General features: G+C 34.4%; 1 protein-coding gene across 1 annotated transcript; it reads left to right on the top strand.

Moving 5' to 3' along the window:
• The first annotated feature begins 5,271 nt into the window (after nt 1–5,271).
• LOC132119068 (gastrin-releasing peptide receptor-like) lies at nt 5,272–9,682 on the top strand. Its single transcript, XM_059528817.1, has 3 exons — nt 5,272–5,780; nt 7,839–8,190; nt 9,245–9,682. Exons 1-3 carry the CDS (start codon nt 5,380–5,382, stop codon nt 9,626–9,628), a joined length of 1,137 nt encoding a protein of 378 aa, XP_059384800.1. The 5' UTR covers nt 5,272–5,379; the 3' UTR covers nt 9,629–9,682.
• Nucleotides 9,683–11,606: the final 1,924 nt, after the last annotated feature.

Below are 11,606 nucleotides of genomic sequence, written 5' to 3' on the forward strand. Positions count from 1 at the left end.
TGAGCTAACGTAACAAAATTTATCTATGAATAGAAATATGGTTATAAGTTGAATTTTAATTAGATACAGCTGTTCAAATGTATTACAGTCCAGTGGTAATAATTTTCTCATTATTTAATTCATTGTTTTTAGCTTTAAGTTGTTCACTGCCCTGCCATCAGCCATCACCCATCTCACCCTGAGCCATCAATAAAAGGTAAGAGCATCAATTTTCCTACATTAGTGGCATTCTTGATCTCGTCCCTTTGTTGCATAATTCACAATCGCAAAAAATCAGTTCCTCCTTAAAAGGTTAGTTCAGCCAAAAATTACAATTCTGTCATTAATTACATTTGTGCTCAACAGTCAATGCACATTAACCCACATGAAGAAGAGTTTCATTAGCAGCATAACTCTGTATAATTGCACCCCCTCAGATAATGATCATGATACATCAGCACCTTCAGTTCCAGCACAGTGTGATCAGGCAGGCATAACTAAGACTATAGATTTAATGATCCTGGATGTTTGATCAAGAAACTAAAATCCATCCCCTTTTTATAAAAAAAAAAAAAAAAAAAATCTCAACAATGAATGTTTAGTAGAAGGTCAGTCGAAGGAGGTGCTAAAACCTTCAGAAAATGTTGATTGTCAACCTTAGGATAAATATTCTAAAAGCTTTTTAAAATTATTATTATTCTCTACTCTTTTGTATGAAGTTTACCTACCTTTAGTGTCTGTCTGCAGTTTGAAAACCCTTTTTATGGTTTTGTACAAAAAATTAATAATCGGACATATTAAATTATATATAATTGTGTGTGTGTGTTTGTAAATGGATGGATGGATGGATGGATGGATAATTAAATGTATCAATCATATGTATAATTATAAAATGTTGACACACACACACACACACACACACACATTGCTACTCTTATTATTAATGTTAAAAACAGTTGTGTAGCTTAATATTTTTGTGTAAATTCTGATACATTATTTTCAGTATTCATTGATTCAAGTCTATATAAACATTTATTTGAAATAAAAATGATTTAAAAAAAAAATATTATTCTGTATTGTATTATCAAACCCTATTAACAATTATGTGTTATTATATATCAAATTGAAAACAAGGTTTTATAACACTATACAGAATAATAAAATCCCTTACACACCTGAATTATCACAGTTGGTAGGAACAGAAAATATTATCAAGGGAGAAGAATATAATCTACATGCTGCCATAATTTGCAAGAAATTTAAGCAGCAACTTTTCAATCATGCAGCCATTTCCAGGCATGTGTTCTGTTTATAATAGCTCTGATAACACAGCAGTGTGCTTATGTAGTTATCGCTATAGTTGATAAGAAGCAAAGGTCTTAACTGAACCTTTTCATGGCCAGTCACATTGAAAAGGTTATAGCAGTTCAATGCAAGTCTAATGACCTTTGACATGAGTTTTCTTTTCTCGTTGTTCATGATTAGTCAGTTATTCCCTCCAGACGTTGTTGATTAATTCTTAGCATATGAGGTCCTGCTGTATGCTACACATAAATATGAATATCCTTGAAAAAAAAAATTGGGTCCTCTTCTTAATCAAACAACAATGTCAATGGTGAAGAAAAGAAAACCATTTTCTTTTTATTCTTTGAGACTGATATCAAAATACCAAAAATGCTATTATGGATTCATAGGCAAATTATCAGAGTGTAGGGCTCTTTGTCTGTTTGCGTATGGGACATAATAAAGAATGACATTTAATAAGCATATCCGGATTTTGCCTACGACTCAATAATTGCAGAAATTTCCTGTTTGACTGTCTATCTGGAAGGAGCAGTGTGTCCAAGATAATGTCCTCTACACGAGACATTCAGCTGATGTGACATTTAGGTGAATCAATATAACTGCCACACTAAAGTGGAATTATTAAAGAAAAATAAAACAAAGACATTCAGCTAAAAAAAAAAGCAATTGAGTAGCACTTCAGAGCAGGCTGTAGGAAGAATCAATATTGCCCAACATGCCCTATAATACCTTTTATTTTCATCATGGTAAAAGTTGTATTTTACACATAATACCAGGTCTTTATAACTTATATATAAGTCTTACTGCTTTAACTTACTAACTTTCATTTTGATTCTACCAGTGATTTAAATTCTTTGTACTTTTATGACTAAAAAGTCCATTCTCAATGTACCAAAAAGTCCCACACAGAACCTATAAATAACTTTCATTCTTGCCTTTTCAGCTTGCAATACGTCTCTGCACTCAATGCATCAAATTTAATATTATTCTTTTTTTATTTCCTATTGATCTATTTCTTATTTTTTAATTTTACTTCATTCGTTTTAATCATATAATTCTAATTCAAACCCAGTATCTAACATGACGTAAATATAATAGCATATCTTATTGATAATAAAATACTGGTTTGTGACCCCTATGATCTCATTCATTATCAGATAATTTGAAGAGTATTAATTAATTTGGCAGTAGACAGTATTAATAAGGTTGTGTTCTAATTCACATGGTCTCTATGAATTGTTCACTGCTACTAAATCACTAAGAAGGAGACATATGTTTATCTGACATAATGTGCTTAATAATTTGCATGTAGCGTTGTCTTTTCCTGTCTCAGAACAGATCTGTGTCTCAATTTTTGGCATCATCTATCATTTCTGCATATCATAGCTAGAAACATCTTGCAAGTCCCAACATTTCAACACACACACACACACACACACACACACACACACACACACACACACACACAAACTATACTGGTCATGCTTGTAAAAATAGACTAATAGCCAGATCAATTCATTAGACATCATTACATCAGTTGTTTACAGCACCACAAAGATATCACACTTATCATAATAGATTTAAACAACTGAAGTCAAGTTGCTTTTATTTTTATAGGACTTTATACAATAGAGATAATTTCAAAGCATGCCGCTTCACAGTATTAAACAGGAAAGTAACAGAATCAATGATGCAAACTTCAAAAATGAGACGAATCCAATTTTCCTGTAAAGCAACTGTAACAAAATAATAGTGTTGTTATTCATCTCGAGTTCATTTCAATTTTGACTCAGTTCAGTTTAATAACTTTAAAGCAGAAGACAGTAGTTTTATTATTCAGCTCAAATTTTATTTCTATCCGTTACTTGTCAGCGCAGTCTAATTGTTAATGATAATAGATACTGGGACATTGAGAGCAATCCTGTAGTGATAAATGGTGACAAAAGGGCACTTCAGATTTCATTAGCAATCATAAACTGTTGCTGTGCGTATCACCATCAATACCACAGATACCTGAAACTTTACCAGTGAACTTCAACTTACAAAGGGCAATCTCCATTTATCATCACCGCATCAGCCAACATCTTTCAAAACTAAAGTAAGCCAAAAAGTGTATTAGAGAACACAGAAGAACAACTTTTTTTTTTGATTGAAGTGCTTTTGGAGTGGGTTTTGCAGTGTAATATTACCAGAGGAGGAGAGCAGATGTAGTGACCTATGGAAACAGCATTTGACTTTATGATTGAAAAGCATGTTTCAGAGTGAAACAGAGGGAGACCATTTCATCGGCAAATGAAAGGGAAGGTGTGGGAGGTTTGGGAAGTGGGGAGCCTGGTGAATAGATTTTTTTCCCGTGTATCATCCCCTTTCTTCTTGTAATACAGGATCATCTCACCAACACAGTGGGGGTTCAGTCTTTGCCCTATTCATTTACACCTGGTGAAGATAAGCCAGAGCATTTCTGTTGTCACTAGACACACTTCATCCATTTTCCCAACTGCAGGATCCACACATTCACTATATAATGTTGATGAAAGTTGTGCTTATGGCTTTGACTATGGGATTAGTTTATGGAAAGGAGCTGTAGAGGGTGTTCTTCACCACAGCCAGATCTTTCATCATGCACACAGTACTTGAAGCCTCTTTCCGTGAACAGCTATGCTTGTGTTGAAAGCTAGTGTCTTTTGTGTAATATGGAGTGGTTGTTTAATAGATGCACACCAGCATTTATGATATTGATTCACGGTGTAATTGTAATGGAATAATATTGAAACAGATATGTTGCATCCCTGATGTCAATCAGTTTCGGTTCAGCTTATTAACACCCTGCAAATCTGGAAGATACATTTTATCATCTTTGTACAGTGCTCTTTGTGTTTTGGATTTTCATCTAATAAACTGAAACCTTGGCATGTTGTGCTCTGCGTTAAGTGTCAGCTTTTCTTTTTTTGTCATAAAACATGTTTTGGGATTACACTCCATTAATTTGCACATAACTCAAAGTCTGTTTCTATGGAGACTGCATATCTTTGGTAATTCTGTGGTAGTATGTGTTCTGTACTTTCAGGTTTGTCATTGAGGATTACATTTGGTTTCTGAAAGTATTCTCAAGACGATGCATTACTGTGTTCTCATCATATTTAAAAGTTATCTATTGCAGTGTTTCCTTATTCCTTGAGGGACACAAGCACACATTTTTGAATGTCACTTTATGTTGTGGCAGTCGTGGCCTAATGGTTGGCGAGTCTCAGTTATGGCAGGGATTGTGAATGTTCAGTGCTCTCTTCCACCCTCAATACTGTGACTGAGGTGAGCAAGGCACTGAACCCCCAACGGCTCCCAGGGCACCACAGCAAAAAAAATAAAAATAATAATAATAATTAAATAAATGCTCCAGGTGTGTGTTTACTGTGTGTGTGTGCACACTTGGATGGGATAAACACTGAGCAAAAATTCTGAATATGGGATACCATACTTGGCTACATGTCACATCACACACTTAATCTGACCCATCCAAGTCTCTACCAACAGGCTGATGAGTGTAATCAGGTTTGTGTGATTAGGAAAAGTTGTAATGTTGGTGTCTCTAGGAACATGCTTGGGAAAGACTGATCTGTTGCAGGTGCCTATAATATATATATATATATATATATATATATATATATATATATATATATATATGCAAATATGATTTCATAAATATTCATATTCATCTTTTTAGCGCGAAAAAGATTATTGTTTGTACCAACATGGAGATGCAGTCTAGATAGTCAGCTCAATAAGTTTACAGACAGCTTTTATGGCTGACTATGTAGTTTTCTAAAGAGTGCACAATTAGTTATTTCATATATGCATTTCAGCTAACTTTAACAGAGTTGTTAAACGCTAAATGCATCTTTCAAGGAGTATTTTTTTATTTGACCGTCTTCACTTGAGAGCGCAGGCGCATCATTTTGGCATATAGCAGCCAAACCTCACATGGGCTCTCCATTTGCGCATAGGATGCGCTGGAGAGGAATATCACCAGAACAAACCGTATTAATGGCAGAATTCGTCTATACTGGATTTAAAATGCACAAGAGCTGATTTGATAACATGTCTGACGCTACATTTACTCCGACTCCCGATGGAAAGTTTCTGGGCGACTCTCCGGAGCGCGACAACACCAGCGCCGCTACGGAGCATCCGCACTTCCATTCAGGCGTCATTATCGCCACCATTTACGCGCTCCTCATAACTGTTGGACTAATTGGTAATGTGACGCTGATTAGGACGTTTTGCAACGTGAAATCCATGCGCAATGTCCCTAATCTGTTCATGTCGAGTCTCGCTCTCGGAGACGTGCTTCTGCTGGTCACCTGCGCGCCCGTGGATGCCAGCAAGTTTCTAGCGGATGAGTGGCTCTTCGGGCGGATGGGTTGTAAACTCATCCCGTTCATCCAGCTGACGTCGGTCGGAGTGTCGGTGTTCACGCTTACAGCGCTGGCAGCTGACAGGTAAGTCAAATATTCTTTATTAGCCTCAGTGTTATTCAGTGAGTTTGTTAACACTTTACAATATGATTTCTATATACATTTTAATGTACTTGATTACTATATTAAAGTGATAATGAAGTATCTCACCAACACAATTACAACAGTTTACACTAACACTATAATGAACTGTCACCAAAATGATAGATTTTTTTTTTTTTTTTTCTGCTTATCATGATTAGGGTAAAAATGGGAAATCGGATAAAGCTGGACCGTAATTTTCTGGATTGATTGCCTTTTAAATACCAGGAAGTAATTCAAATGTGAACGTGATTAATAATAACAACCTCTTTATCACTTAATAAACATAATAATAATGTATGAAATTACACTTAAGAATGGGAATGTTCTTTTTCAAACACAAGACTCTATAAAAGTAAACAAAACAAAAAAAGCTACAAAAAAATTGCATAAAATTTGTATATTGTATCAAAGCTGTATTGAATTATTTGTTGAGTTGAGTTATTTATTGAGTCTTTCATTATCACATTATTATTTGTAAGCCTTTCATTATCACATAATTTATTTAGATCATTTTTATGTTTATGATGTTTTCTATTCTGTTCTATTCTTTTCTATTTTGAATAAATACATAGAATATTAGAATCATATTTTGTATTCTCCTGGAGAAGTGTGTGACTTGGTGTGTGATAGTAGCAGATGAAATGGAAATGAAAAATAACATGCCTAATGATGGTGAAAAAATGAACTGCTTCCTCTGTCTGTTAGTGTTGATGCTAGAGCACTCAAGAGTAGCCTAACCAGTTCACCTCCAGAGCAATGGTTCAACTGAGGGTCGATTTGCTCTTGGATTAAATGAGAAACAGTTAACTGTTTCTATTAAACTAAAAGCCAATAATAATTAAGAATAATTATGGTTCGTTAAGACTTTACAAAGTTGTTAAGAACAGGAAAAACACTTTCTCAGAATTTCATGAGGAGTCAGAAATTATTAGCACTTTTCTTTGTAAAGCTGCTTTATTGGGAAATGCACTGTACAATTGCAAATTTCTCTTACATGTTTGTCTCCATTTGTTATAAAGAAAATGAATTTAAAAAAAGCCTAGATAGTAAAAAAAAAAAAAAATAGACCGATAGAGATCGATGTAGTGGGAGTCTATTAGCACTGGAGGCTTGCTTTCTTATTAGGTGAACAGCCATGAACAGATGGTAGATGGCAATCATAGGTGGGAGGTGGTCTGCATTCAGGGCTTTAAATCAGTCATTGAATAGGTAGGCTACTGTCTGATTGTGATCTGCTATTTCCTGACAGACTTGGTTCTAGAAACCTTTTTTTCCCATTCGTATTTCCAATATAAAAAGCATTATAAGCCATGAACCAAACCAAATTAGTTACAAGCTAAATCATAACACTACAAACTTTAATTTGAAGTAAAAGGTATTTGAAAATTAGACAAAAAGACCAAGGTACAACAATAATAATGGAAAACCTTAAATCCCATGAAGCACTTACAATGACAATTAAATATAAAATGAAAGCTAAATTAACAACTATTAAAGATTTTGATTATATAGTATATGGAAACAATATATTTTACATTTATTGCAAAATATACTTACACATGCAAATAATGCTGAGTATTAATTAGCACTCACTTAATTATGTCATTTGCAGTGCTTCATTGGAGTGGGTGGGTGTTAAGAAGTTTTTTTAGTTTTTTGGCATGATTTGCTTGTTTCAGTTCTCTGATTGGTGGAACATTTGCAGAATCATGGGTAATGTAATTTTCACCAAGAATGAATACATTATAATGTGAAATGATGCCTTTAACAAAAGCATATATAGACCATCGATTCACAGTAGGTCTGTCTTTAACGGTTTATAAGCTACCGTTGACAAAAAAGAATAATAATTAAAAAAATTAAATAAAATTCCATGGAGAAAATGAATAGGATTTTTACTTATGGAACCCGGCTTTTGTATTTGTATATTTGTATTTGTATTGTGAATCACACTGTCTTGTTTCATGCAAATGCAACTTGTCCTTTTCTGTCTCTTAGATACAAGGCAATTGTCAAGCCAATGGATATCCAGACATCTAAAGCCTCACTTAAGGTCTGCCTGAGGGCTGTGTCAATCTGGCTTCTCTCCATGATCCTGGCCATTCCTGAGGTTGTGTTCTCCGATCTCCACACCTTCCACATCCCTGAAACCAATGAGACTTTTACAACATGTGCCCCGTATCCTCATGCTGGAGACCTGCACCCCAAAATCCATTCCATGGCCTCATTCCTCATTCTGTACATCATTCCTCTCTTCATTATTGCTGTGTACTACATTTTCATTGCCAGGAGTCTGATTCAGAGTGCGATTAACATGCCTGTGGAAGGAAATGCACACATTCGGAGGCAGGTGAGTTTAAAGGTCAAGTAGTGCTTCAGTTGTTGAAGTCCGATTATTGTTTTAATTGTCCTTCAGCCCATCATTATATCATCATTATAATTCATACATTCTTGTTTACCTTCATTTAGTACACACAATTATTAATGAAAACAAAAAACATGCATAACAGGCCCACATATCATTTTTAATATTACAATTACAATACATGTGTTTATGACTGTAATTACAAAAATTACACTGTAATTAAAACACACACACACACACATGTATATATATATATATATAATTTTGAGCCCTTAAAATGTATTTTGCTGAGTTTGAATATGCCAGAGTCCATGCAGAGAAAGCATCTGTTAAATTTTGCATTTAACCTCTGTGTTTCCTGTAATTGTTTTAGAGCGGTGGTTCAGTCTCTGTTTTAGAAACATCTGCTTTGCTCTGCTTTTCTATTGTTATATGAATAATACAGTCTGGATTCTAAAGGTACCGTGTATGTTAGGAACCATATGTACTAAACGTATACCAAAATGCCGCTTTTGTTATTCTTCATCTATGATGCATACAAGTGCCTGTATCATACATTTCTTTCTAACGTATCAATCTGCAAGGAAAATGAAGAGAAATGTTGGAGATCTAATAAGAAAAAGTCCTTGATAATGAAACAAAAATATGTATGATATTTTGTTCTTTTTTTTTCTTTTTAATGCATTTAAATTTTTAATTTTTCCCCAAACAGGTTCTTGATAACTCCCTCTGTCTGCTATTGGTCAAACAAACAATAAGTCCCACCCATATCATGCCATTGGTTGAGCCTTCAAAGTTGAAAGAGCCAGAATAGGATATTTTTAAATCATTATATACATATATAATGCTTTAAAAATATCCTATTCTGGCTTTTTAATAAAGAAAAGTTGAAAATCAGTTTAATAAAGAAGTTTAATAAAGAAAAGATAAAGAAAATAAAAAAATCACAGATTGTCCTATTTCAAATCATCTAATGATAGTATAAAGATATATAAAATTTCTTTATTTGATATTTACGTTTCTTTTCTCTGAACCATAGATTGAGTCACGTATACGGCTTGCCAAGACAGTGCTGGTGTTTGTGGGTCTTTTTGCCATCTGCTGGCTCCCCAACCATGTGATATACCTCTATCGGTCCTACCACTACACAGAAGTGGACACCTCAATGGCCCATTTCATCTGCAGTGTGTGCGCACGTATCCTTGCCTTCACCAACTCTTGCGTAAATCCTTTTGCTCTCTACCTGCTCAGTAAATCCTTTAGAAAGCAGTTCAACAATCAGCTTTGCTGTTGCTGCCCCTCCATCTTGCTGCATTCACAAAGCACTAGGCGTAATAACACACGGCTAAGTTCAATCAAAAGTACCCAGCACCACTCTGTTGCTAGCTTCAGCCTTGTCAATGGCAATGCTGTCTGCCATTAGAGCTTCTTGCGTTAGGAATTGTTCCTCCGAAAATGAAAGCTTTCATAGATCTGTTTTTGCACTCCACAGAAAAATAAATAAATAAATAAATATATATATATATATATATATAACAGCTTGGGTTTTGTAAGAAAAAGTGACAAGGATGTTGACGATCTTGATGAAGATGTTTATTGTAGCATAGCAGTGACAAAGTACATGTAGTACCTTGGGTCCAATGGAGTCAGAATGAACCCAGAAAACATCCTAAGTTCAAACCTTTTATACATTTACAGTTTAAACGAAGTTCGTCCTGTTGTAACAGCTGTAGTCTCTATGTTAATTAAGTTCTGACACCCCTTTGTCTGAGGTGGTTCTCAGTGTCCCACACCATTCCCATTCTACAATTGGTCACCATTTGCTAAGGATGTGATCATCCCAAATGGTTTACAAACAACATAACTGTTGACTTTCCTCTTCTCTATAATAATTAAGCCATTTTGGGAAATGAGCATGATCAAACATATTATGGAGTGGAAGTTGGGTCATGGCAGACTATAATTTCTTACAGTTTGTATATAACAACAGTTTGAATTTTTGGCTGAACTATTACTTTCAAATGAATGAAATAACATGTTTAGTTGCAGAGACCACAACAAACTGGGAAGGTTTTGTGCCTGTTGGTTACTGTTGAATTGGATTTTGCAATGGGTGTTTCTCTCTAAAACCAGTCAAACCACAGATGAAAATACATATGAAATTAAGGACAATGAAAAAATTTAGGGACTTTGACCCTTTTCAATAATTCTAACTCACTTTCAGTCAGTGTTGTTCATTTGTTAATGTTGTTAATTAATTGTTAGTTAATGGCGTTTGAAAGATATTTGTTGTTTTCGCAAAAACAAAGCTGATAGTTCAAAGACATTGGTTGAAGACATCCATCTAATGTTTGTTCATATAGGAAAAGAACTGAAAAACACTGTGAACTAGGTGGATAGCTAACTAACTTATGATTTGATTAATCGTGAATGAGCTCATTCGTATCTTTTCATACAATCTACTTGGACCCCGCTGATGTTTAGGTTTAGAAGTGGGGCTAGGGGCGGACCTTAATACTTTTATGTTTCTGTATGAATCACAATGTATAAATTCATTCAAAATTGGTCAATTTTCTCATGAGATCAATTGATATCTAGATCATACAGTGCTGTTTATTACCTGTGTTCTATCTTGATACTGTTTGTTTTCCTTTCCTGAGAATCCATTTTAAATGATTCAGCATACGATTCTGAATGATTGTGAATCATTTCACAACATTTTGCAAAGACATTTGGCCATTTCACTGAAAAGAAAGAACTGACACAGTGAACACACACAGTGTGTTCACCCATGGGTGCCAATGAAGAGGCAAACCCATGTCAATGTGAAGGAATGAACAAATAGTATGTAATTTACTCTATACATATTTATTTTATTTAGTTTGAAGTATTGTATTGTGTTATATGTAGATATTTTCATGGTGTCTTGCAGTTCTAATGAGTTTATAGTGGTAACCAGGACTGTGATCGTTCTAAATATATTGGATATATATTTTTAATGAGATTTCTGTTTTTAAGTTTACAGTGGTCAATTTGGAAAAAGCATTTATTTTATTGTTTTTAAATGTGAACAAAATAGTGTCCTTGTCTGCTTCACATGATAAAATTAAAAGTAAATCACAACAACAACAACACAAACCGATCAATGGCTAATGCTCTGCTGTATTATTTCATAGGTTTTGTGTATAATGTGAATCCTGGCAGGAACTGCGCCAGGTTTGCTGAAGGACACAAGCTTTTGTGATGCCTTTAGGGGATCATTCTTTGTATTTTCAAGATGCATTTATTTTCAAGATAAAAAAAAAAAAAGTCAGGCTCTGATGGAGCTTTTCATTGTCATAGACTGCTGTTCTTTTTGTCTAAAACAGACACTATGAAAATAAACTTTTTGACCTGTAATG

The sequence above is a fragment of the Carassius carassius genome, chromosome 38 (assembly GCF_963082965.1).
Source record: "Carassius carassius chromosome 38, fCarCar2.1, whole genome shotgun sequence".
Classification (NCBI taxonomy): domain Eukaryota; kingdom Metazoa; phylum Chordata; class Actinopteri; order Cypriniformes; family Cyprinidae; genus Carassius; species Carassius carassius.